At 46.2% G+C, this 27,968-nt stretch overlaps 1 protein-coding gene across 6 annotated transcripts in view; it reads left to right on the top strand.

The window, feature by feature from the left end:
- Positions 1 to 27,968, top strand: part of EXTL3 (exostosin like glycosyltransferase 3) — a 226,817-nt gene that overhangs the window by 182,893 nt on the left and 15,956 nt on the right. For all 6 annotated transcript variants that reach the window (XM_034766745.1, XM_034766740.1, XM_034766741.1 and 3 more), the window contains 2 exons: positions 20,455 to 20,582; positions 26,911 to 27,055. In XM_034766745.1, coding sequence (XP_034622636.1) covers positions 20,455 to 20,582; positions 26,911 to 27,055 — 273 coding nt within the window. The remainder of the gene's footprint in view (positions 1 to 20,454; positions 20,583 to 26,910; positions 27,056 to 27,968) is intronic.

The following is a 27,968-nucleotide window of genomic DNA, read 5'->3' as shown; positions in this document are numbered from 1 at the left end:
TACCCAAATGATATCTGTCTGTGCTTCACTGAGAAGACAGATGGATGCTCTCCCTCTTGTTCTTGATGAATGTCTTTTCTCCAGTTTTTCTTGAAATAATACTCCTTTTTTTGTTAACAATAAGGCATGACAAATCTCCTGCCACCCTGTGAATACAGAGCAGTCCCTTTTTCCCCCCAAAGGAACATTCACTTCCTTTCTTTCCTTAACTTGGGAGGAGGGAATCATACTACACAAAACGTAATCAACAGAGAGGTGATTAAGTAGCTTGATTCAGAAGCAAGGGCTTGTACATCCCATGCTGCTGTGGCTTTAAAGCTAGTTAGGAATTGTCCACACGTGTTGCAACAACACTTCTGATTGCAGTGTAGACATACCACTAGTTTGGGATGAGAGAGTTTAGAAGGAACCGGATATATTACTGGCTTGACAGGCTTTATTAACTTACATTGTTAATGCAGCAATTCAGACCATACTCCTTTATAATAAGCTGCTGACCTTTCTCTTCTCTGTTCTGAATTCAGGTGACCGAATGGGGAGAGGTTTCAAAACATGGGAAATACTGGGTTGGATTTTTAGCACTGGAGATGATTCTTAGTCAATAGGGAATTTTTTTTCCAATTAAAATTGTATTTGGTTTAACTGTGAGATTCATTATTTCAAGCACAGTGGGGTACTAACCTCCAAGCCATTCCATGTGTTGTGGCAAAGTTATTTTAGTGAGTTTAATCATCCCAAACAGCTACCCCTTTGTTAATAAATGTCGTATCCCATGTTAAGTGGCATTTGTTCTCCTGTTTTTAAAGTGGATTCCAAAAAATGTTTAAATGTCCCAGTTAATATTTGCAGTGTTGTTGTAGACGTGTTGGTCCCAGGATATTAGAGAGGCAAGGTGAGTGAGAGAAAATGTTTTATTGGACCAACATCTGTGGGAGAGAGAGAGACAAGCTTTCGAGCTACACAGAACTCTTCTTCAGGTCTCAGTAGACCCATACCCGAAGAAGAGCTCTGTGCAGCTCTAAAACTTGTCTCTTTCACCAATGGAAGTTGGTCCAATAAAAGATACTACCCCACCCACCTTGTCCCCCAGTTAATATTAAAAGCCTCCAGGCCAACTTAATTTGGGAAAAACGTAGACACACCCCACTGCAACCTCATGGCTCCATAAGTCCGATCAAGGTCTTCTGCCACTCCCCCTATCTGTCTGTTTGAATGGAGGAGCAGGAGGTATTTGGAGTGCAACACTAAATTAAGAGCTGTACTTGCAGTGAGACCTGCAAAGGAAAATCTTCTCTCTAAACAGAATGAAAATCCCTTGAGATGCATTGAAGCAAAATGGGGCTCGTACCCCTGTTCATTATAAGCTGGTTCCACTATGTCTAGCAATATGACTTATTGATCTAGGGTATTTGCTGAGGCGAGGTGGTGTGATTGGTGAAACTGCCTTTCTCATTTATTTGATCAAGATCTGGAGCGCTGTTCTGACCTCTGACCTCTGATATTTGAGCTGATGGAAATAGCTTCCTTCCATTTGCTGCCCTCATCCATATCGTAAAGCAGAAGATAAAATACTGATTAAGGAAGCGTGGTAAGCATTTGCTAGTCCCCTTCTCCTAATGTTTCATACGGGAGCCCACATCAGTAGATAATGCACTGAGAATTGACTTTCTGGCAGAAAACAGTCTATTCATTCTATCCAGACTCTTCAAACCCTTTCAGTGAGATCTTACCTCTTTTACTGAAGGGGGATCCCAAAGAGCTTTACAGTCTTAACAAACTTAGCGGTCAGAGTCAGGTGATACTGTTGAGTGCTTTGTATCAGCTCACTGTTGGCCCCAGAATTTTGTACAGAATTTAAATCTTAATCAAGCCTATATCCTCTTTCAGACGCCATCCATTAGAAAATAAGACCCTCCAGCTGTGAACTTGGTGTGCTATTGTCTTCCTGAGTTTGCAGAGAGCCTGAAAAACAGCAACGAGAGCTGTGAACTGCCTCCATCTCCATCATTTATAGTGCTATGATCATTCTGAAACCTAACAATTATACACCCAAAGTGTCAGTATTATTAAATTTTAGGTGGAACTCGTGTGAAGTACCAGTCCTTTTTTTCCTTCATTCTCTGATTCACAGTCAAGTTGATTTGCAAATTACACACAAAGATCATTTTATTCACCACCAAAGTACAAGCTCTTCTAGAATGTGACAATGCAACTTGAACAATGAACAGTAACATTATGCAACAGTTTAGGATGGAAAGTGAAGAATATCTTAAACAACTGGAATAGCAAAGGGAATTCAGCTAAGCAGAATGTAAACAAAATAGTTTTAAATTTTAGTCAGGACCCTCTAAGATCTTTGATGTTGCAAGTGATCAGAAACTCATGTCTCACCAAAGACATGAGGGGGGATTTGATAGCAGCCTTCAACTACCTGAAGGGGGGTTCCAAAGAGGATGGAGCTCGGCTGTTCTCAGTGGTGGCAGATGACAGAACAAGGAGCAATGGTCTCAAGTTGCAGTGGGGGAGGTCCAGGTTGGATATCAGGAAAAACTATTTCACTAGGAGGGTGGTGAAACACTGGAATGCGTTACCTAGGGAGGTGGTGGAGTCTCCTTCCTTGGAGGTTTTTAAGGCCCGGCTTGACAAAGCCCTGGCTGGGATGATTTAGCTGGGAATTGGTCCTGCTTTGAGCAGGGGGTTGGACTAGATGACCTCTTGAGGTCCCTTCCAACTCTGATATTCTATGATTCTATGATTCTATGATTCCTGCAGCACAGTGATTCCGACCACCATGCTGGGGCATCGATTCAGCATTAGCTCAATGGGAAGAGTGCTCCCTACTGTATTGCCACTAAACGCTAAAACCCTACCAGAGCCAGGCATGACGCTGCACGCGCTTCTCCCCGAGGGAGAGGATGGGAGAACAAACCGGTGACAAGTGTAATCACATTGCTTAATGCACTACTGAAAAGTGCTCGGCTATTCTGGTGATGAGTACCCTATAAGACCCTATATAGAATAGAATCGCTTGGAGGTCTCCCATTCAAGAACTTACCCAGCTGAGGCAGCTTAGTTTGTGAGCTCTAACACAATCACAGCACGAGATTGTACGGGTGTTGGCCATATACGTATGTCAGCTTTCTTTGTGCCTGCCAAAAAAAATAACCAGAACACATTCAACTGGTGAAATGTACCCAATTTAACAAATTTAAAATAATTGCATCTGCTCTGCCAACGGTTTTATTTTACTGCTGCTGTGGACATCCTGCTGTACAGATACCTAGTGACGGAGAAGGAGCCTGCCGAAGAAATAATTGCACAGTAGTACTGAGGATTTGCACTGAAGAAAGCCTCTGGTAATTAAACAGCAGGGCAGTCAGCCAAAGAGCCCACTGTGGAAAATATAAGCTCTGCCTGACTTAGTGAACAGGGGCAAGATGTTTCAAATCACCACCCGGGAAGGCAGCCACTTGACGAACAGTTCCCGGCTCTTTCCCCCGCAACCCTTCACCTCGCTTTGGCTGTCCCTCATGTATTTCATGAGCAAGTGCCATTGCTTTAAAACTGACATTGCTGTGACCATGCCTTTAATGCCAATAAATGAGTATTGCACGGCAGCTGTAGGCTCGGCTGAAACCAGTTCTCCTAAAGAGGAGAGCGTACCTCAGGGGTCCTGCTAAACAGTTTGTTTCTGCTTCATGTCCTAGGGCTCTGCCCCTCCAGAAGAATAAGACCCAAGCTCTTAGAGTTCCGCCTAACATTTATGAGCCTGTTGCTTTGTCATTTTAAGCTAATTGGTGCTGCATTATAGGGCATTAAATGAAATTTTTCTGTGTCAAGGACTTTGCAGCTATTCTTAGAGTCTGAAAGGCCCACATCCCTGTTATCTAGGGCCAACCTTTGACAGGTCCTTCAATAAATTGCTTGTATCTGAGGATCTTGGAGTACTTGGTAAATGTTAATCAAGCTTCACAACAGTACTATGAATTAAGTAAGGGACCTGTAAGGACTGTTTTATTCACTACTAACATGCAGCTGCTTCTGGGGAGGAACATAAACCGCACACTAACACTGCACAATTGCTTAGAACATGAAACAAGACTACTGTGTCCAAACTAACAACTTGATCTTCTGAAAATTATCATAAAATCTTTTAATGACCACAAGTGATAAAGACCTCTGGACTTCATCGTATCTGCCATAACTACCTACAAATATTTTGAGAGGTAAAGGGGGAGATTTAGTAGTTGAGGTGGCATAGCCAGGAGCAATGGCTTGAAACCAAAAGGGAAAATTTAAGTTTGACCCAGAGCCACAAGAAATATTTAGGTGCCTAAATCCTAGATTTAGGTGCTGCTGCAATCCACAAAACCCCTGCTCAGCTGCCGCCTAAGCAGGTAGGTGCCTAAATTCACTCGGCACCTAAATTTTCAGGGTACAAGTTCCCTAGACACCTAAGTTTCTGCCTGTGAGCATGTGCACAGCTGCCAAACTCCCTGGACACCTATTTTCCACCGAAGCCACCGTGTATTCCACAAGCCAAGGGAAATTAAGTGTCCTACCCATCTTACTGCGAGGCACCTGCCAGATTGGGTTCCAGTCACTGTCAAGGAGATGGTGCTTCCTTTAACTTTTAGCTTAGTGGTTAGAGCACTCACCTGCAATGTGGGAGACTCAGGCTCAATTCCCCCCTTTACCAGCTGGAGAGAGACTATTTGAACAAGGGTCTCCGACCTCTGAGATGAGCGCCCTAATCCCTGAGCTAGGGGCTGTTCTGATATCCGGTTCCCTCCATCATTCCTGTTGAAGCTGTTCCACTTAGGATAAATAGGCATTGGGTCAGAGAGAGAGAATGACTATAGCCCAGTAGTTAGGACATTCACTCGGAAGTGGGAGACTCAGGCTCCAAGCCCTGACTCTCTAATTATTTATACAAAGTGGAACAAATTCAACGGTAGAGACTGGCTAGCTTAGGTGGCTTGCAGCCTAGTGTGCTGGCTTTCGCGGCTCCTATTCTTAGGGGCCCGTGTCTCTCCGTGCATTGTATAAAACATCTAGGAGCCTAATTCAGGCTTTGTGGATCCCGCTGTTGCAGTGATTTTCTAGGTGCCTAAAAATTAGGCATTTCAACACTTAGCATCACAATACTGAAGTCCTTTTGGGAATCGGTGCCACAGTTTTTCACAGAGTGTGCTCTGAGGCAGGTATTTACGGTACTGTCACTGGAGAGTAGTATAGCGGAAACTCTTGCTTCATGCAAAATGTTGAACTAGAAGATCCATACAGCCTCTTCTCAGGGGTTCCTAGAGGAGCGGTGAACAATGAGATACCTGGAGCATTACAGCTTAAGTCAACATCTGGTAACAGCAGAATCAAAATACTTCCATTGCGTCAGCAAACAACCACAGATCCATTGTATAAGAGTGAATGTTTCTGATTACTGAGAACCTTTATGAGGGTTATGAGTATCTCTGTGTAAGTGTGTCTGTACCTCCATTTCCACAGATATTCTCACACACCCTAGTGATGGAAGTGCAGGCTGCTTCTGATAGCACCTCCACTGTGACCTGAAGGGACTACCTCTAAGGTTGAGAGGGTAATTCACTCTCCATGGACTGTTCAGTCTTTGAATAGCAAGACTACAAGCCAAGGTTCCCGGTGTGGTGGTGGATTTGTGATGCAGACATATGTCCGCTAGCAGCTTGATACAGAGCACCAACTTGTTTCGCCTACTTCACCATGTGGCCCTCAGAAGTTAATGCCTTGGAAGTTGCTGACCTCCAAACTAGTGACCTAGATGTGAAAAATTTCTCATGCTGTTACCCAAACCCTGCACTGTGCAGTCTCCCCTCCTTAGATGCATTGTTCAAGGTGATCATCATTTTTAAGGCAGGCCCTTGTCCTATAATGATTGGTAACCATGCACTTTATTGGTTTTAATGTCACTCAACACCATAATAAGTGCTAGCTGAAGGCTTAACTCCGGAACAGACTCATCCGGAAGAGACTTCCCTACGGAAGAGACCGTAGGGAAGGTTGTCAAAAATGCTAGTGGCATTGTCACTGGGTAGCTGGTGCCTTGAAAGAGAGTCAGGGCTCAGTCTACTCTTGAGGAGCTACTTTAAAAGACGCTACTGAGTGGTAAGGCACAGACCTCTTCCTCAAGGCTGTGACCTTCGCTTTCCCAAGTTGTTGTGTAGAGGGTCCATGCTTGAGGGCATTGCTTTATCACAGAGGGGCTCGTTCCTTGTAAAATAGGTCATCCCAGGCAGTCTGGGCCCTGCTTCCACCTACGGGGGCCAGCTACCCTGTGACAGGGATTTAGGAGTACAGGTCCCAATTGGAAGTCATTGGACCTGGAAGACCTAAGAAGCCAATGGCAAACCGTCATCCTAAAGTTGTCCTGAGAATCCAAAGAACGGTAAAGTAAATGTAATCAGGCAGCCACTGCAATGAAATTCCTGAACAGTGTGGGGGAGAGGGGGGAGAGGCACAAACCATTAGCCTCTTTAATTTAAAATTAAACATGTTGGATTCCTCCTCTCCTTCCTGTTTCTTTAGAGACGCTCAACAGCTGCATCCATATGGAAATGAGTAATAATCGTTTTTATTCCTCTTGCAAGCTGTTCTCTCATCTTTAAGACTGGCAACCCACTGATATTGGTAAGGTAGTTTAAAGGCAACATGAGTTTTACACACATCATGAGCCTAGACACAATATCAGACTAAGGGTTTCTCGCTAGTGTCATGTTGTGTGGAGTTGATTTCGTTGGGAGATAATTTATGGGGGGTTTATGTTGGATTATTTAATTATGCGTATTTCTGAAATACATCTGTATTGCCAATTCATATGCAGTATATGCTGTTTCTGATTATCTTTATAGCTAACTACGGTGTCAATAAAACTCTCCTTCAAACCCGGGAGGTGCACTGCTAAGATAGTCCACTAATCCTGTTAGTTCAAATCTTCAGAGATGGGTCTGGGTTGGAGGTGGCTGAGCACAGCAAAAAAACAAAACGTTAATTCTAGCCATAATGGTTCCAGGGCATGAGAAGAGCTTTCATAAATATTTCCAGGGGAAAAGGAAGGACTAGGGGACACACAGGTCTATTAATAAATGAGAAGTTGGATAATGGTGATCCTCAACACTGTGCTCAATAAGAAAAATATAGAAAAAGCATGAAGACTTGCTAAAAGTAGCTGTTGTTGAGCAGGTAAGGGAGTACTCTGACAGTCTGAACATGTACAAATCAGGCGGCCCAGATTCCAGAGAGATGAGCATGATATAAATGCCTAACTGGACAGACCTCCTAGGGAATTAGCTAACAAATTTACTCTGCCACTAAAAATTATTTTTGAAAAATCTAACGACAACCAGAGCTGTAGGAAAGCAAATGTGGTACCCATATTCCAAAATGAAAGGAAAACTTGTCCAGACCAATACACTGCATCGCATATGCGGGACCTGCTGTCAATGACAAGCTACCAGAATGCCTGCATACCTGGTGGCAAATAGAGAAGGCTGCTTAGATGGAGGTTGGTGGAGAAGAGCACTCTAAAAAGGAAGTCTCTAATGCAGACTGGCCAATAGCCCAACGGGCTGCAGCCTGGATGGTGACTCAGGAGAGGTGAAAAAGGGGAGGTGATGTTGCAGATAAATAACTTGGAAAGTAGTCCCATGTTCTAGGCAGTGATCTGTTTCAAGGCAAGTAAGGAAAGCAGGTAAGGACCCATGCAAAAGAAAAAAAGATTTGTGTGCGAGAATTGACACGTAGCAGGTTTATGCTAAAGAACAGTGGAGAGTTACTGGGAGATTGGAGGAAATCAAATGTAGTGCCTTAATGTGCCTCTGAATAGATCACCATGTGTGCCAAGACTTACCAGTTCCTTCATGTTCTGATTTATAGGGCTGTCTCTTCTTGTATAGATTAAAGAACTGTAGATTGAACTGATGAGCTCAATCTGCTTTTCAATGCTGCATTCATTGGGGGGAGGAGAGATAGCTCAGTGGTTTGAGCATTGGCCTGCTAAACCCAGGGTTGTGAGTTCAATCCTTGAGGGGGCCACTTTGGGGATCTAGGGCAAAATCAGTACTTGGTCCTGCTAGTGAAGGCAGGGGGCTGGACTTGATGGATGACCTTTCAAGGTCCCTTCCAGTTCTAGGAGATGGGATATCTCCATTAATTATTATTATTATAATGCCCAAGCCAGACCCAAATCTTGCCCATTGGGAGCTGGGTGAACCTCACTCTTAAGCAGATTGGAGGTTGGGTTTTTTTGGCAATAAGGAGCAGCCTTGCAAAATTCTGCTCACCTTATGGGCAGCCACTTTGTTGCTCATTTTGGAGAGGTAAGTGAGCATCATTCTTCCTTTCATTAGCACAATTTTCAGTAAGGGAGGGCGAGTAGATTTTGGACTTGGGCCAGCTGTAGTGGAGATGATTTTGCAAAGCTTTTGTTGGTTATCTGGGTTTGTCCAGGAACTATTATCAAAGATTAAAAGCCAGTGACCAAGAGCACTGTTTTCAAAAACAGAGAGCAGAGTCTCTCTAAAAGAAGCCTGCCCTCATGGCCTCCACCATATGATTTGCATGGAAGTCTGAAAGATTAATCCTTAAAGGATTGGGAAACATGCCTTACAGTGAAAGATTCAAGGAGCTCAGTCTATTTACGTTATCAAAGAGAAGGTTAAAGGGTGTCTTGATCACAGTCTAAGAGTACCTAAGTGGAGAACAGAAACCGATAATAGAGGGCTCTTCAGTCTAGTAGTTTAAGGTATATAACAAGATTCAAAGGCTGGAAGCTGAAGATAGATTCATAGATTCCAAGGCCGTAAGGGACCATCTGTCTGACCCACTGTATAACACAGGCCAGAGAACTTCCCCATAATAATTCCTAGAGCAGATCTTTCACAAAAACCTCCAATCTTCCTAGACAAATTCAGATTAGGAATAGGATGCAGATTTTTAACAGTGAGGGTAGTTAACCATTGGAGCAATTTAACAAGGATTGTGATGGTTTAACAAGAATCAGGATTGGATGTTTTACTAAACAATGTGCTCTAGTTCAAACAGGAATTAATTCAGGGAAGTTCTATGGCCTGTGTTTTGCAGGAGGTCAGACTAGTTTAACACTAGTGGTCTCTTCTGGTCTTGTAACTCGGGCCCTACCAAATTCATGGCTATGAAAAATGTGTCACGGACCGTGAAATCTGATCTCCCCTAGTGAAATCTGATCTTCTATGTGCTTTTACCCTATACTATACAGATTTCATGGGGGAGACCAGCGCTTCTCAAATTGGGGGTACTGACCCAAAAGGAAGTTGCAGGTGGGGGTCCCAAGGTTATTTTAGGGGTGTTGCGGTATTGCCACCCTTACTTCTGTGCTGCCTTCAGAGCTGGGCAGCTGGAGATCAGCATCTGTTGGCCGGGTGCCCCACTCTGAAGGCAGCACCCCGCCAGCAGCAGTGCAGAATTAAGGGTGGCAATGCCATACCATGCCGTGCCATCCTTATTTCTGTGCTGCTGCTAGCGGCAGCTCTGCCTTCAGAGCTGGGCTCCTGGCCAGCCGCTGCTGCTCTCCAGCTGCCCAGCTCTGAAGGCAGCGCCGCCAGCAGCAGCAAAGAAGTAAGGGGAGCAGTATCGCAAACCCTCTCCTCCCCAGAATACCCTTGCGACCCTGCCCTCAACTCCTTTTTGGGTCAGGACCCCTACAATTACAACACTGTGAAATTTCAGATTTAAATAGCTGTAATCATGAAATTTATGATTTTTAAAATCCTATGACCGGGAAATTGACCAAAATGGACCATAAATTTTATAGGGCCCTGTGAAATCAACAACACATATGGGTTGTGAAAGGATTTCTATGGTACATGTATTCCTGGAGTCTGTTCCTTTGGCGGCTGCTGGCACAGCTGTACCTTGCAACCCCCAGCATATGTAGACAAAGCTGCCCTAAGCTGTGGTAAGCACTAGAAACCAAAGTAAACTGCACAAAACATGGCTTTTTCTGCCTGCACTAGGGGTTTGTGCTAGTGAAGCTCTCTTGATGACTGTAATTGGGGTGTAGATAAGGTTTTGGTCTAGTAAAACTTGCCCTGAAAGCTGTGGAATGAGAGCTACATGAGTAACGGGTTGTTTTGGGAGGAAGCTATTAGGGGGTAGGGTTGGCAGGAGAAGGTAGTAGGGAGGGAGTATTGGAAGATAGGGTAGCGAGATCTGATCATAAAGGAATTTTGCCTGTTAACACAGCTCCTGCTCATCTTTTGTGATTCATTGTACTCTGTGTATATCCAGAGATCTGTTGCAGAAGTTCCATCTCCAAGACTTTGAATTTGGGGGAAAACCTAATGAAAAGCTGATAGCTTCCATGTAGATCCTCTTCTGACCTCGTCAACACTCATCATGGTACAGTCCCAGCTTGGGAACTTTGCAGGCTGCCCACTTATGACAGTCCATTGTTCCTACTCATTTTTCTCCTGCTTGGTGCACACTAGTTCTGAAGGTCGCCTCCTGAAGACTCGCACAGCCTCAAAGATGCCGTTGTTTCTTGGGACTAACTGCTGTCACAGTAATGTGCATCCCCAGCTGGAGTTACAGCAGACTGGCAATCCTTTTCCTGTAACACATCACTTTCATAGCAAGCATGGGGACTGGTCCTGCTTTGAGCAGGGGGTTGGACTAGATGACCTCCTGAGGTCCCTTCCAACCCGGATATTCTATGATTCTAAGCAGGTGATAGGGTCAGAGACAATATAACCAGATGTGATTAATACTGTTTGTATGCGTGTGCTTGTTCACACATAGCCACCTAGATTCAGTATGCCTTTCGATAGGTGCTGCAAATAGACCTTGGAAGTCACCAGTTGTAGGCTAGGGCAAGCACAGAGTTTGGAATCTCTAGACTAGAGGCTAGTTCATGGGAGTCATAAGTGTTGTCTTCCTAACTTTGCCACTGACTTGCTGGGTGACTTTTGAACAGCTTGCTTAACCTCCGCATCTGTAAAATGGCAATAGTACAGACTTCACTGCAGTGATGGTGTCTTTCAGAAGACCATAAATAATCAGAAACGGATGTTTATAACAACACCTTCTTCCCAGAAATCACACTTAAACCTAGACCAGAGGATCATTTCACCCACCGCTGAAATGCTGTGTCTGCTGATGGGGAAAGCAGCAGCTGTTTAATGCTACCTAACACTTTAGGAACGGAAAAATGCCATATACAAACTGAAACTGTAATAGAATTTTTAGATACTGCTATTGGGGACCCTGTCTGTCTGTCCCTCCCCAGTTTATCATAAACTGAGAAGAACCACTGATTAGATCACATTCGTTTAACACACTCATTCTCTGAGTGCTTCCACACTAGGAAAAAACGAGTTTTGTTTTCTTACCATGTGTTAGCTAGGGAGGAGCCATGGGTTTACCTCAGTCTGTTAACACCTATGAGAACTACAATTGCCTTGTCTTCACTAGGCTTGTCCCATGTGTTACTTACCATGTGTTAGCTAACGTGTGTGGTAGGAACACACTCTCTTCCCCCCCCCCCCCCCCAATAAAAACCAGGGCTCAGTGGTGAAGCTTGCAGTGTCTTGTAGAGTTTGTTCTTTGGCGGCAAGCCAGTGCAGCACGCTATGCTGAGCTGTCAGGATTTCACCAAGGGCACAGTTTTCACCGTCAAATTATACCTGATGCTTCGTTTAAAGCCCACGTGTCAAACCTCACTACTGCAATGGAAGAATTGCACCAGGGCAATGATTTTCATGGATTTAGATTGGCATTGGTTTATTTGGTGTTCTCGCTAGACAAATCCTGGATTCCTAACTTGACTTTGCCACGTCTGTGCACACTTATAAAGATCCATTTGGCTAACATATCTGTGAACGACAGAAGAAGCAAATTCATATTATTAAAATAGTTTGCTTAGCATTGTGGGTTTATGTGTTACTGAGTGAAGTGCATGTACTGACTGCTGGCCATTGAAAAGATCAGAAACTTGTAACGTGTGTCTCAACAGTTTGACACATCCTAACTAGTTGACTGTCAAGAACCGCATTCATCCACTGAGTTTGCAAAATGTTTGTGTCGGATTGAGTTTGGAGCCAGGGTTTGCCGGGATTTCAGTCGGACACTGCCCTGGTTAATTTAACTGGCAGCAAAGATGTTAAAAGCCAAACACAGAGACCGTTTTTCTAAATAACTTATGACTAAAGCTGCAAGAAGCAAATTACAGGGAAATTCCTAGAGGAAGGACAAAAGTAATGGAAAAGGCAGCTAAAAGTCAAAAGTCAGGCAGAGTTTCGTACCCATATAATATGTTTTTTCCATTTTGCATACTGATAGTGAGAACAGTGCATGTGCTTTGATAAATGTTTCGTATATAGCAGTTGCTGTTGGGGGTTGGCCTTCTGTTGAACTCATATCCATCTTTCTTTTCACTAACTGCATGACCCCCTTATCTCAACCCTCTCTAGATAACAGGTCGCAGTCGACTGAACCATTGTGTTGTCACAAAGCCCATGTTCTTTGGGCACAATCCAGCCAAGTGCTTCAGCACAAGCTTAATTTTAAGCAAGTGAGTAGCCCCATTGGTTTCATGGGCTTAAGTGCCTTGTTGGATGAGGATCTTTGCTGTGTTCTCATGTGACTTTGTGTTTAACTGTTGATAGATTGGAGAAGATGCAGAAAAGAGCCACAAAAATGATTTGAGGGCAGGAGAAAATGCCTCACAGTGAGAGACTTAAAGAGCTCGATCTGTTTAGCTTGTCAAAAAGAAGATTGAGAGGTGACTTGATTATACTTAAGACTGCGAGTCTGTCAAGGAGGTCACGGATTCCGTGACTTTCCGGGACCTCCGGGACTTCTGCAGCGGCAGGTGCAGCTGACCTCGGGGCTGCTTGAGCAGCTCAGGTGGCCCCAGGGCCAGCCGCACCAGCCGGTGCTGGGGCAGTCTCAGGCTACCGTGCCCCTCCCGCCCAGCAGCAGCAGCAGGAGTTTAGATGTGGGAGGGGGTTCAGGGTTAGGCAGGGGGTTGGGGTTCTGGGGTGGGGGTGAGGGTTCTAGGTGGCTCTTACCTCGGGGGTCCTCCCTGGAAGTGGCCAGTATGTGTGGCTCCTATATGGCAGTGTGACCAGGCGGCTCCATGTGCTGCCTCCGCCCGCAGGCGCCGCCCCCGCAGCTCCCATTGGACATGGTTCCCAGCCAATGGGAGCTGCGGAGTGGGCCCTTGAGGTGGGGGCAGCGCATGGAGCCCCCCTGGCCGCACCTCTACCTAGGGGCTGCAGGGACATGCGGGCCGCTTCCGGGAGCTTTCCAGCCTGCCAGCTCCCACCCTCCCCCGCCAGCAGCAGCGGGTTTCCTGGGCTGCCCCCTCCCCAGCACCAGTGGGGGTCCCAGGCCACCCTCCCGTCAGAGCACCCACAGTGCCCCTGCCCCTCCCTCCGCCCCCAAGCACTCAAGTTTTAGTCAGGGGTATATAATACAAGTCATGGACAGGTCATGGGCCATGAATTACTGCCCATGACCTGTCCATGACTTTTACTAAAAATACCCATGACTAAAATGTAGCCTTAATTATACTGCATACATACCTTTGTGGGGAGAAGATACTGGGTACTAAAGGGCTCATTAATCTAGCAGAGAATGGCAGAACAAGAATCAATGGCTGGAAGCCGAAGCCAGACAAATTCAAATTAGAAATTAGGCACAGATTTTTAACAGGGAGGGTGACTAACCATCGGCACAAACTACCCAGGGATGTGGTGGATTTCCCATTTCTTGATGTCTTCAAATCAAGACTGGGTGCCTTTCTGGAAGAGATGCTTTAGCCAAACGCATGTTGTTGGCTCAGTATGGGGTAACTGGGTGAAACTGAACGGCGTGTGAGATACAGGAGATCAGACTAGATGATTTAATGGGCCTTTCTGGCCTTAAACTTCATGAATCTATGAACTTTGCAGATCTTCATGATGTTTGTTCAACTGTAACATCCCATCCGTCTTTGTCTGTCAATGTATTTATAAAGACATCCAGGCACCATTCTATCTGGCTGCCCCCTCTATTCACCCGCCCACACAAACCCCAGAATAGGGTTACATAATTAATATTAGGAAGGTGCTTTGGGATCCCCTGGTAGAAGGTGATCTAGAAGGGCAAAGTGGCATTTAGTTTTATTTGAGCTTTGGACTAAGCCAGGAAGAATTGCTAAATCTCACTTAATGTCATCTAAGGGAGAGACCTTGACTTTTTACTTTGCTGGTATAATAACTTCTCTTTTTTCATTAGGCCCGATAATCTACAGAGTACATTTGTGCCGGTAATGTCCATTTCATGCCCGACAAATTCAGTGGGTTCTTTTTACAGTCCCTTTGGAATGTAAAAACCTTTCAGGAGATAGTATTTGATTCAGGGGCTTTTTTTTATGTTAAAAAAAATGTCCCTGAATCAAAAGACACCATTTTGGATCAAATTAGTCACTTGAGCTGGAGAAGAAATGTTTCCCCCAAGATACCTTTAGCTTTCTCCAAGGTTTTATTTTTCCATCTAATAATATATGATGTGTCCATTTCCCCAGCCCATGGATGCGATGTATAAATTCAAAGCCAAGAATGCGTTCAAGTTCCAGTACTGCTCTAGGGACTGTCTACAAGAGCAACCCAGCCACTAGGATGAGGCAGCTGTTGTGTGTCTCTGTTGAGTTATTAAACTGGGGGTTTAATAACTTTCTGTGCTCTATCAAACCCAGTGAGCAAAGCCTACTCCTAACCCCCCACCCCTCCTCCTCCTAATGAGAGATCCCTCTGCCCCCTGCAATGGACTGCAATGCTGTTAAATGGCAGCTTGTCAGGCAGGCGACCCACAGGGAACGACTCCGGGAGCAGGTTTAATTTGGGATCTTGGGTGAATGCATGTGGCACCATCATTCTGCTCTGCCTGGCTGCACCATTCATGTGTCCGCATGTCAAGAGAACTGGTAGGTCTCATTTGAGATCTACCAGCCTTGGCTGTGCTGGTCTAAACACAGATTACCAAGTTTACTTCAGAGCCCTTGAAATTGTAGGGAAAATTGAGGTTTGGCATCTGAAAATGCAAAATGGCGGGAGAGAGAGGGGGGGATATTTTTTAATTAATCTTCTAGGAACATACTTTGAAGGAGTGATTGTAAAAAAAACGCAGTGTTGCCTTTGCTCTAAGGTAGACAGGTGGAAGGTGCAGGACTATCAGCTCTGGAGACTGAAGTCCTTCGTTTAATTACAGAACAAGTTTAGCATGGGCAGCAGCAGCGCCAGCTTCCCCCCATGGCCATGTTCATTGTGGACCTTGTAGGCTGCCCACAAGGGTTCCAGCTACTGTGGTCCATTGGTGATGTAGAAGTTTAGCCACTAGGCAATGGATTTACCCACTCACGTTTCACACAAGCCACTGAATGGCCAACAGATGGCAGTAGGCCAGATCCTGAACTGCCGTAAATAAGGACAGTTCCATTGAAAACAAGGGATCTGGGTAAATAAGTTTAAATTATATCCAGCTTTGGCTGGTGTTTATATTGCTTTACCAGTTCTCTGAGCCCCCCGTTCCCCTGGCAGCAGCCTTTTACTGTAACTGGAACAAGAGTTTAAATCCGTGATTCTCAACCTATTTATCATTGTGTTACCTGGACCACAGGTCGAGAACCACAGCACGCCCAGCCCAACCCTCCCAGACCTCTATGCCAAGCACTTCCCACCCAGAGACCCCTCCACAGAGAGGAGCCAGGTGTGGAGCCCTGGGCAGGGGGCCAGGAAGCTGGGAACGCCGCCCCGTCACATGGCCTGGTGGTCTTTAGCACACAGCTGGGCTGCAGCTGTGTGCTAATTGGGTCGCATGTGGCCCACCGGCCACGGGTTGAGAACCTCTGATTTAAATAGAGTGCACTAAAGCTAATCTGTTTATCCCACTGAAGCTACCAATTTCGGATACGTTCGGCAGGATCCATTTCAATTTCTCAGTTGGTGATATTTGTGTTACGCTGTTCAGTAAGCTTACAGGAGAACAGCTGAATCAATAAACAGTGCAGGGCTTTCCTTAGAATGTATTGATTCACAAGCTGCTTGCATCTTAAACACTCCCAAATAAAAACTTTTGCCTCATTGTAAACAATATGCACAACCTGTATTAAATGCAAAAGCATTGTTAATGCAATGTTGTTTGAACAGTTAAATACTTGAAAATCAGGAAGTGTAAAGATTTAAGCTTGAATGTGCAACCTGAACTCTGCCTTCTTGCAAATATGCAGTGGTGGTGTAGCCATGTTGGTCTCAGTATATTAGAGATAAGGATAAGGTAGGTGATGTAATATCTTTTACTGGACCACTTTCTGTTGGTGAGAGAGAGACACGCTTTTGAGCATACACAGTGCTCTCCCTGAGGGCTGAAGCCTCATGGAAGGAATTGCTGGCTTACAAATTCAAACCGGTTTTAAAAATTCTTTAGAGCTGGGTCAAACTCCAGATCCCAACAGCTTCACACTTTGGGGAACAGAAGATCTGGATATAAACTTTGCATCTTGCCCCTGTCTTGATGCTGAGTGGAACGAAACCCCCAGATCTGAATAGTGGAACGAAACCCCCTCAGCTGAATAGCCTTTAACATTGGGGATACTAGAAAATCTAGATCTAATGTATGCCCACCTTCCAAGCAATGGAAGGACGTGGCTGCATTTGGTAAAGGCCCCGTCAATGAGCTCCTGGAGCAATGCCCTGGCCGGAAGTTCAGGCCTGCCACCTTCCAGCTGCTGGGAAGAGGAAGGGTGTTGAGACTTTTACCAGGATGCTCCTGGATCCTCTTCTGGGGCCTTTGTCTTTCACATCAGCCTCTAGTTAGTAGGTCTGATAAGTGTGAAGTTCCACCCATTGCTTGCTTATGGAAAGGAGAAGAAACTTCTCTCTCTCTCTCTGCCTCATACTGCTCTTCTCCCTTTTCCCTTCATCTGTCCATTGCCTACTTAGCTTGTAAGCTCCTCAGGGCAAAGACCTTGTCCATAAAATACCTAACACAGTCTTGATGCTATAGAGATAAGTAATTTAAAGAGTGTTTCACTGTGGTCTCAGTCTAATTCCCACTAAAGTCAATGAAAAGTCTTCTGTCGGCTTGAAGGGATCAGGCTTTATAATGATAATAAATTCCATTGTATGTGGGAGAGACAGTGTGTCAGAGCACTCTCCTCCCCACCAAAATTATATTGGCAGGGTTGTTAGTTACTTAGACACAGTCGATGCAAGTAAAAAGCTGCAGAGAGGAAGAAAATATTCTTTAAGAAGTCACCGATGGCCAGGATTTTCTTACGAGATATGATGAGGGGAAATGATGCATATTGCAAAAATGCAGCACGACATCCATTAGGGAATGAAACCCATTTTGTATTGTTGAATAGACGTATGGAATGATGAATAGCTCCCAACTGAATACAAGGCTGTAATTTACTGGAGGGGCTCTCGCCGATGTTATAAACTGTGAAACCTCCTCTCCAGCCGTTTTTACAATAGCTGCACAATCCTGACGCTGACTTAAGTCTTTAGCAATCCATGGAGAGCTGGTGTGCAAGGCAAACGAAGCTGTTAGAATGCAAACAGGAAGAAGGAATCCGCAGCATGGAGGAGGAAGGAGGCTTACTGAGGCTTTTAGCATTCACATAATAAAGTTGTGACCCTGTAAATGGAATAATACATCGGATGATAAATTATAATAGGGCTGGAGATGGGAGTTAATAGCTCTCAATTATACAGACAGAATGGTTGTTTTTCTCTGCAGCCACTCCTCTCCCTCGGGTATCTGATTTTTCTGAACGACTGACTGCATAGCTCAGGCTTTTCTCTGCGTGTAATTTTATTGAGTCTCTTCCGGTGACTGCAGTCCTTCGTGCCGAATTCCGTTAAAGCAAGGGCTCTGACGTGATTAGGTGAACCACTGAGGAGCAGGGAAGCGTCAACTGACAGCTTCATCCTGGAACATCCACTTGCTCCTGTCATCCTGTCGGCCTAAAGTGCTGGCTCTCCTCTGAGAAGTGACTCTGTTCAAGTGGTATCTTGTGCATGTGGAGAGTCACGTCGTCTTACTCCTGTGACTAAAATACATTTTTGCTCCTGCTGTCGCTGCAGAGCCAACCCAGCTAAGGGACAGTGAGCTGGACCCTTCTCCTCCTCATGCATCAGCGGCAGAATTGTTTGCTCAGGACAGTTACAGGGCCAGTCAGTGATGCTGCAAAGGAAATGTTTCAATCCTTCCTGTCACCCAGAGCCATACCCAGTGGTCATCCTTGACTCCTCCCCCTCTCTTGCCCCACACACCCAGGCCACCACCACTTCTTCCCCAGTAACATTTCTAGGATTGCCCTTTTTGTCCCAGACCACACGGCTCAAACTCTTCTCACGGTTCTTGTGGTCTCCCATGGTGACTATGGCAGCCTCCTACCCTCTGGCCTTGCTGACGCCCAATCCACGTATCCTCCTTGTCCTTTATTATGACCATGTCAGCCCCCTTTTGCAATCTTCAATCAGCTCCTCATTTCCACTGCATCATGTTCAAACCCTAAGCCCTTCACCGCCCACCTCTCCTGCTTATCAGCTCTTTTCTCTTACCAAGCCACCGCACCAGTGACCGTGCCATCCTCGCGCACCCAACTGTCCATTTCTTCCATGCTGCTCCCTATGCTTGGAACACCCTCACTGGCTTAGTCTAAAACTACTACCCTCCTCCAGACCCTTCGACTGTGATTTGTGTAGGAAACTGCCGTCTGATGTAGTCCCCTGATAGAAGACTGCTTGGTGATCTCATCTGTTGTATCCGTTTAACTAGGACTGAGATAAACACAAATACTATCATCATTTTGTCACTTCTCCACCTTGGAAAAAATCCATCTTCCCATATTGTGTGTCTGTTTGTGGTTGGTATTCTCCGATGTGAACTAATTGAATAGGCAGCCCCTCTATTGTGTGAACGCTGCCTGCTCAGCTGTGGCCTCGATACACTCCAACTTATAGTTGCGTAATTTATTCACTCTCTGCAATAAATTGTTTGTGCTTTTGATGGATCTTTCGTGAAATATTTTAATGCATTCCTGTTGGACGTTCTATTTTTTTTCCAGTCGCTATTGATGAAAGAGAGCACTAACACTGGCTTTACATGGGACTTTAATCACACCAGCTGTCACCCAGATCCCGGATACAAATATTTTCCACTGTTAATGGTTTCAGTGTGGTTTTTTTATATGATCAGCTGTAATCTTATTTAATGGAGTTTGATTGCTACAATGCTGTATTCTTTGCAGACTTTTTTTTTTTTTTAAAGCCTGGGGAGATCGTTTAGAGGAGAGCAACAGAAATTATTAAAGGGCTGGAGAGATTTATCTAGGAGGAAAGACCTAAAAGAATTGGTCTATATTTGAATTGGTCATGAATTAGGTATAGCTTGACTAGGCTAGGGGTGAATAACGAAGAGTCTTGGAGGGGGGGTCATGATTGAAAGTGTAGTCAACCAAGAAGCGGGAGGAATTGAATATGATTTCAGGGGTGTATGGCTAGGAGTAATGGGATAAATATAAAAAAGGGAAATTTTAGGATGAATCTGTGGAGAAACTTCCTGAAAATGAGATGTATTGGATTTGATCCTCTTACAGGGAAGTGATGGATGCTTCATCCCACAGTATGTTTAAGATCCGACTGGACAAAGCACAGGAAAATATATTGCAAGATCAGTCCTTCACTAGCCATGGTATAGCCTAGCTGTCCTCGCAAACATTTTTCTCATCTCTAATTTCATAGAATCATAGAATCATAGAATATCAGAGTTGGAAGGGACCTCAAGAGGTCATCTAGTCCAACCCCCTGCTCAAAGCAGGACCAATTCCCAGCTAAATCATCCCAGCCAGGGCTTTGTCAAGCCGGGCCTTAAAAACCTCCAAGGAAGGAGACTCCACCACCTCCCTAGGTAACGCATTCCAGTGTTTCACCACCCTCCTAGTGAAACAGTTTTTCCTGATATCCAACCTGGACCTCCCCCACTGCAACTTGAGACCATTGCTCCTTGTTCTGTCGATTCTGTTACTTTTATAGATGATCAGGAAATTGACAGGAAACAATGAGTAAAATGTTGGGCTCAGTATAACCTCAGCTGGTGTATATTGGCTCCATCTGACTTCAGGGGAGTTTAATCTGATTTACTGATGTGCCCCTTGATGTGGAGTAACTTCGGTGGCCAAGTGAGACAGGTTGGAATCTGTAATTCAAGGAGCTGGAATTCACTGAATTCAGTGTGGGAGCAGAAACCTTTTTTTTGTGTGAGGTACTGGGGCCTAACGGCAGTATAGAAACATGGCCTTCTAACTGCAGCTGCTGGAGTGGCTTGCCCCTGTCTCTAAAGCTATGTTATGTCAGTCTGGCAAGCGCCTAGCTATAATTGTTGTGTGTTTGTTAGGTTGTCCGCACAGAAAAGAACAGTCTGAACAACAGGTTCCTGCCATGGGATGAGATCGAGACAGAGGCCATTCTGTCTATCGACGACGATGCCCACCTTCGCCATGACGAGATCATGTTTGGGTTCCGGTGAGTGGCGTAAAGTTTGTGCGTGTGTGGTTGGTTGGGGTCTTGGGGACTGGGCCGTATACAATCAAGCCATGTTCCATTCAGATCCACACTCTATAAAGTGTGGTTAAAGCCAGGAACTGAAGTCAGGAGAAGCATGATTCTATTCCTGGTTCTGCTACTGATTTCCTTGGTCACTTTGACCAGAGTTTTGAAACTTGGGTGCCTAAAGTTAGACACTTAAAATTCATTTATGGCACCGAAATAATGGGCCTATTTTTCAGAAATGCTGAGCACCTGCAGCTCTCATTGCTTTCAGCGGGCATTGCAATTGTTCAGTGCTTTGGAAAAGTCAGGCACTCTCATTTCAAAACGTTAGGCTTCACCTTTTTGAGGGCAGTTTCCCCATCTCTAATATGGAGACAGTCATATTTCCGTATCTCAGAGGGATGCGGCGGGTTAATGACTAATTATAAAGTGCTTGGAGATCCCTGGCTGAAAGGTGCTATAAATACAAAGTCTGTATTTATTCTTAGACAGGAAAACAATGTTAAGAGAACTTTAATAGGGTTACAGAGAGTCTTGTGGCACCTTTAAGACTAACAGATGTATTGGAGCATAAGCTTTCATGGGTGAATACCCACTTCGTCAGACGCATGCGTATTCACCCACGAAAGCTTATGCTCCAATACATCTGTTAGTCTTAAAGGTGCCACAAGACTCTCTGTTGCTTTTTACAGATCCAGACTAACACGGCTACCCCTCTGATACTTAATAGGGTTACAAAGTCAAGCACACAAATGTCAGGAAATGCCACAATTTAGGTTTCCTGTGCAATTATTATAATTACATGATCACATACTGCTTTTTCCACAAGAAAAGGTCCCCGCAGTTTTTTAATGTGGACAAAATAACATTTTTCTCTAGTCCTGTTCTCAGAAATGTCTAAACCGTTCTGGAGGAAAGTTTCAGCCCAAATAGTTTGGCAAAGTTATAAGCAACTAAAAACAGGGTCTTATAATAGGAAGTGTTGGGTAGCCTTAAAAACATCTGGTGCTACCAGCCCTACCCATCATTACTGCTATCATCACCTGTTCAGCATTTAGACCTGACCAAAACCCCCTAAATTAAAATACTTCTAAATAACTGACTTAATGTGCCTGAATTAGTTAAGTTTAAGGTTCTTGACTGTGACAATAAAGTTTCCATTTGGGTGCTTCAGGAGTTGATAACAGGGTAGATGTCTTTTGCTCCTATGCTGCGGGGTCAAATCCAGCTCAGGTGGGAAGTGACAAAAGCTGGTGCAAACTAATGGTTGGTCAGCAGCCTCTGTGAAGTGAGTTGATGGTCTATACTGTGCCATAGTGTTCACATCTCTCATACACCCCCTCAAATTGTCCCCCTCGTTGACAAAGTCAGCAGAGTTCCCGGATTGAATGGACCAAGGGATTTAAACTCCCCCTCCCATGCTTAGAGGTTAGCCTGTCCAGGTGTGGGGCTAAGTTCCCTGTAAGCTGCGCGGCCACGCAGCAGCCTATTTAGCACCATGCAGGCGCTCAGGGAACCTGTCCAGCCCGGACTTGTCGGGGGAGGGGCGGCCTGGACCTGCCGCAGCCAGGGGTGGGGCACACCTCCCCCGGCCCAAACCCAGCCCTGGCCCGGACCTGCCGCAGCCAGAGGTGCCTATCCCGCAGCCCCAGCCCTGGAACTGCCACAGCGGGGAGAGGCACCTCTCCCCACCCAGCCCAGGTGCTGCTGAGGGGAGTCCTCTCTCCCCGCCATAGCCCCAGAGCACCCTCCTGTACCCCAAAACCCTCATTCCCAGCCCCACCCCAGAGCCTGCACCCCCAGCTGGAGCCTTCACACCCCTGCACCCCAATCCTCTGCCCCATCCCTGAGCCCCTCATCCCCGGCACCACTCCAGAGCCCACACCCCCAGCTGGAGCCTTCACACCCCTGCACCCCAACCCTCTGCCCCAGCCCTGAGCGCCTTCCCACACTCTGAACCCCTCGGCCCCACCCCATGAATTTTGTTATGTGCACCAATATGGAGGTGATGTGTCACACATCACCTCCACATTGGTGTACATAACAAAATTCATTCTGCACATGGGTGGGAAAAATTAGAGGGAACACTGGTGTGGGTGTGTCTACTGTTGACATTAGCTGCACCTATTTAATTTGGTCTGTAGTGGGTGGCAACATAAAGACGAGCAGTCCCTCTGGGACCGCTTCCATGTAGGTGCTGATGGGGAAGCTGGGCCTATGCATCAGTTGAATGGATTATCCACCGGCTGCAGGATGGCAGCTTCAATTATGAAAGCCTGAAGAAGCATGGGGGTGGTGGGGGTGACGTCGCCTTGTTTGTGCTGCTGTCAGTGGTGGTGGAATTGTCAGTTTGACATATTGCCCTGACTCAGGGAATGCGTCCTTCCCTGCCAAGCGCTGCCGGCAGTCCTCCTGAATCTCTCCCCTCGCAGATCTCTTCTGCCTCTGGCTCGTTGGCTGTGGCTGTATTACATTTCACAGAACATCCTGTCATCCGCTTGTTGTTGTTATTGTCCCCGTCCCTCTCCTGCTTCAGCATCTAAACTTCCATCCGCTCTGCACTTGCAGAGGCAGGCGCCTGGGGTGAAGCAGTGAACTGGGGAGAGGGAGCGAGGCCAATCTCTGTTCCATCCGCTGGTGGAATCTGGCTGTCAGAGCGGCTGTGGAAGCAGGTTCTAACTGAGTCTGAGCTGCCATCGTGGGAGGCTCTGGGGCTACTCCTTCAACTTGTACAGCTAAAGAGCTCATAAATACATGCCAAGAAATGTGTTCCCAGGGCGAGGGCTGGCACAGCAGGCTAATGATGCCACTGCACGAGCTTGTGTCCCTCGCTTGGTTCTTGGTTCCTCTGGCCAGTAGGGGTTGCAGGCTGGGCAGTGGTCTCTCTTCACTAATCCAAGCGCTCAGTCAGCTAGCAGGGGGAAGGAGTTGAGCTCTCCTCTGTCCCTAGGGTGTGTTGGCATGGTGATTGGGAGGCAGGTAAAAGGGCAACGTGCCAGGAACCCTAGAAGGGTCGCTTTGGGGGGTGAAACATGAGAGTGATTAAAGCCGGGGATCGGGAGCCAGGCCTCCTGGGTAGAGGTCAGTTTGGGCCTAATCTTTAGGCCCCAACCAAACTCAAGCCCAGTTACCTGAACCTGAAAGGGTCGAGTCGTTTTCCAACCAGCCCTGACCTTTCCCACCAAAATCCGAGTCAGTGTCGCCGCCTCCTGCCTGGGGTGGGGTTGGCTGTCTTCCTGCTGCCCTGGAGTTGGCTCGGCAGTGGCTGCATGCTCTGCTGCTGCCATCCACTGCCCCCCGCTGTGCTCCGGCGTGAGAGGCACGCTGACTCCTCGGTACACTCACTGCGCAGTGCATGCCACGCAGCAAAGTGGCGGTGGCCAGCAGGAGTGGGGTTCACGCAGCCTCTGCCACACCGATCCCATGGATGTGGGGATGAGAGCCAGCTTTCCCAGACCCAACAGTTGTAGTCGGATGCTAACGGGTTTGGGTCAGGTTTCAGGGCTCTATCCTTGGGTTCTATTCCAAACTCTGCCACTGATCTTAGATAACTCACTTTCCCTCAGCAGGTCTCGTTTTCCCTAGCTGTAAAACAGGGACGATGCTTATCTGCCTTACAACAGTACCTCATTAAAGCCTTGTTGATTAATGCTTGAGAGCCTTGAATGTAAGTTCATGGTGTTATAGTTCCCATCCCTCCTAAAAACACACATCTCCTGCAAAGACTGCCGGTGTTAATCCACCAGAGAGAGAGAGTGTGCGCTGAAAGTAAAAGATATCATTGCCTCATAACCAGTGCCCAGTAATTGTACTACTTGTCTAAACTGCAATGGATACCACAGATTATAAATTCTTAGGGCTAAGGACTGCGCCTTCCTCCACATAGTGTTCAGTAGGAAGCACGCAAATGGCAATTGTGTATATAGTAAGCTAAGCTCCAGTGAACCCTTTAAAGGAATAAATATTAGACAGTTGTCTAAAGCCAAAGAATCCTTGATTTCCAGGGCTTGACTCCTGCTTGGGGGAAAAGCACCCCAGTAATGCAGAAGTAGAGAAGTTGGAATAAGTTAATAAGGGCATGAATAGTTCCTGCTCCAACTATTAAAAACTAAGTCATGTCGGATTAATAAAATCCTGCAAAAGTAACTGCCTGGTGGAAGGAGTGTGACCAGAAAGACAGCTTTAATTATTCATGTCTTCATTACCAGGTTATATTGGATTTCCATTAATTTAATTAGCCATGTTTACAATTAAAGCATCTTTGCCTCTTACTGTACTGGTATACGTAATGACTGCCCACGAGGCTTTGGCAATGTCTCTGTTAGCACATCTGCTATTGCCCTGCAGCAATGATCTCTGTAACTCCCATCCTGACAAGGGAATATTGCGGGGGTGGGAACACTTGTACAATACACAGCAGAAGAAAATTAACATGTGTGGCCACATTGTGCTCCTAGGATGAAGGGAAAGCCCCTTTTTGCATTCAACAGAGACACGTTCTACCTAGACAAGAGGCACCAAGTTCCAGTTTGAAATATGTCATTTAGACTCTAACCGTTAACTAGACAAGATCAAATGACCCGAAAAGAGCCAAGCAGCCCTGCAACATAAAGCCAGGCTTATTTCCCAGGTTAGACATCGCACGCTGATGTTTTCCTTAATTATTCCTGACAGTTTTCCAATAATCCAGAGAGAGTCCTCCTGGGAGGAGAGAGGTTCAAATGAGACTGGAATATTAAGTGCTTGCTTTCTCATATGTGACCGTCACCATTTAATCACATAAGGCTCATTCATGACCCCTCTTATATGACTGTGCAAGGGAGAAAGGGGGTGTGAAGAGACCCCTTCCTCCCCTGCCTGGCGAACCCACATGGCCAGAGGGAAGGAGTGGAGAGCAGATCCTGCCCCGCTGTTGTGCACACTCCTGCATGGCTGGGTGGGGAGTTGGCAAAGCTCAAGTTTCTGTGGTGATAAATAACAATACTTAGCTGTGGTGCAGCACCTCCCATCTGCTAATATCCTGGTGTTTTTAGTGACTTTAGCTTTCCCCCACCCCTCGGAGAGAGGTCAGCGTTATCCTCACTAGACAGATGAGGAAGCTGAGACCTGGGGTGACCTGTTCAAGTTCACACAGAGGGGGTCTGTAGCAGAGCCGGGGACTCCCAGCCCTGTGCCTCAACCACACACACGTGACCTTGACCCTCTCAGGGGAGAACATTTAGGAACAAAAATAGCTGAAATGTTGATTTTATTTAATTTTTCATCCTGGGTTGATAAAACATCTTGACGTGAGTGATCTATGTTATGGTGAGGGCTTGGTAGCAAACAAAACCATTTCTGTTATAACCGGCTTTTCCTTGCCCATAACTTTCTGCACATTTCATTTGGCTTTTCGTTTTCCGTGCTTTCTCTTGTCCAGAAGGGACTTAGGGAGGTTGTTTTTTGTGTTGAAGTCTGGAAATTCTCCTGCGTCATTTACAAGTTAGGCGAGGTGGAAAAAAATATTCTTTCCATATGGAAAATCAAACCAACCCAGCCTCTTGCCCTGCTTGGAAAGGGCTGGATTGAGAAGCTTGTAAGTACCAGTACTGCTGGTACTGGAGAGCATCCATGGCCGAGCTTGGAAAAGTTGGTTGGATGATGATAAACTTGTATGTGATTGAAAGATCAGTTTTGAATGAGCTCAGAGTACAGCCAGTACCGTTGTGTTAGATGTTCTTTGTAAAGCACTTTGAGATCCTTGGGGCAGAAGGAATTTTAGCCAGGGCCACTGTCTGTGGAGATTGCTCCGTGTAGTGTATCACCAGAGTTTCTTTAGCGTTTAGAGCTGAATCTGGAAGCCAGGAGCCTTGGCATTCAGTTTACAGCCCTGTTATGTGATCTCGGGCGTGTTTCGTAGGATGGGATTTCCGAAAAGCGCTCAGCATTCCATAACTCTGCTCCCACTGCAGTCTGTGCTAAAACTCCCATAGACTCCAATGGAAGCAGCGTTAGACCGATGCTGCTTGTCCTTGAAAATTCCACCCTTAACTTCTGGATGCATCCGTTTTTGAATCTGTAAAATGGGGATAATGGGTGAACTCCTGGCCTAACTGGAGTTTTGCCATTGACTGCGGTGGGGCCAGGATTTCGCCGAGTGCCTATTCCGTGGGGTTGTTTTATGGCCTGGGGATCCTTGGCTGACCATCCATACCTTCATTATTAGGTAGAGCCGCACTACAGTTGTGGGTTGTGTGGTTCTTTTCACAGTTTGAGCATGCTGTGGTCTTGCCCGACTAAAGTTCTCTCTTTACATTTGCAGAGTCTGGAGAGAGGCAAGGGACCGCATTGTTGGATTCCCTGGGCGATACCATGCGTGGGACATCCCCCATCAATCCTGGCTCTATAACTCGAACTACTCTTGTGAACTGTCCATGGTGCTGACTGGTGCTGCCTTCTTTCATAAGGTAAGAGCAAGCGGTCAGAGAGAACCCAGTCTCAGTTCTCCTTGGCCAGCTCTCCGCTTCGCTTTTCCTTTTCAGAGTAGCCTGAGTTTTCGATTAAAGAAACTAGTGCCAGAATTGACCATTCCTTCTCTCTTGCGTCTCTCAACATAAGCTTCATTAATCACCGCAAACCGAAGCCCTGCTGAGGAAAGGTTAATATCCGTGTCCCGGGAGATGCAGCTCATTTGAGGAAAGCTGCATAGAATGGCTCTGAGCTGAGGGAGAGAGACTGAGCATGTGGAGGGGCAGGGCTGGGAGCCCGGACTCCTGGGTTCTCCCCCCAGCTCTGGGAGGGGGGTGGGGGGAGGGGCAGGGCTGGGAGCCAGGATTCCTGGGTTCTCCCCCCAGCTCTGGGAGGGGAGTGAGGGAGGGGCGGGGCTGGGAGATGATTCGGTTGCAGCAATTCTCTTAGATGCTGTGATGCCAGCCATCAAAGTGTTCGGGTCTTCTCGGGGTTGGCTTAGTAATTTGTTAGTGCTCTGACCTGCCTGGCAGGAGTCTGGGTTCAGATGCCCAGCCCTGGATTGTTGCTCCCAGTCCTTAGGAACCTGAGGAGTGTCCATAAGGGCTCACTGCTGTGACACCAACAACAATAGCTTACACACCTGTGTACTCAGCACCCTTTGCAATGGTGCCACAAGGCATTTCACTAATGAAAAAATAAGGTTGAAAGCTCCTAAATCTCATTGGTTTTAATGGGACTTAGGATTCCAAATCCCTTAGGCAGCTTGGAAATCACAGCCCCAGGTTCGCCCAGTGAAGAACAGCTAAAATTGGCAGCAACCCTATTTTTATGCATCCTGAGTGTGGCCAGGGGTAATAGGGTCACCACAGAAACTCTGGCTCCTGCGGTTACCAGATGTAAAAGAATCCT

The sequence above is a fragment of the Trachemys scripta genome, chromosome 3 (genome assembly GCF_013100865.1).
Source record: "Trachemys scripta elegans isolate TJP31775 chromosome 3, CAS_Tse_1.0, whole genome shotgun sequence".
In the NCBI taxonomy this organism is placed as follows: domain Eukaryota; kingdom Metazoa; phylum Chordata; order Testudines; family Emydidae; genus Trachemys; species Trachemys scripta.
This window is presented reverse-complemented; position numbering and strand designations above follow the sequence as displayed.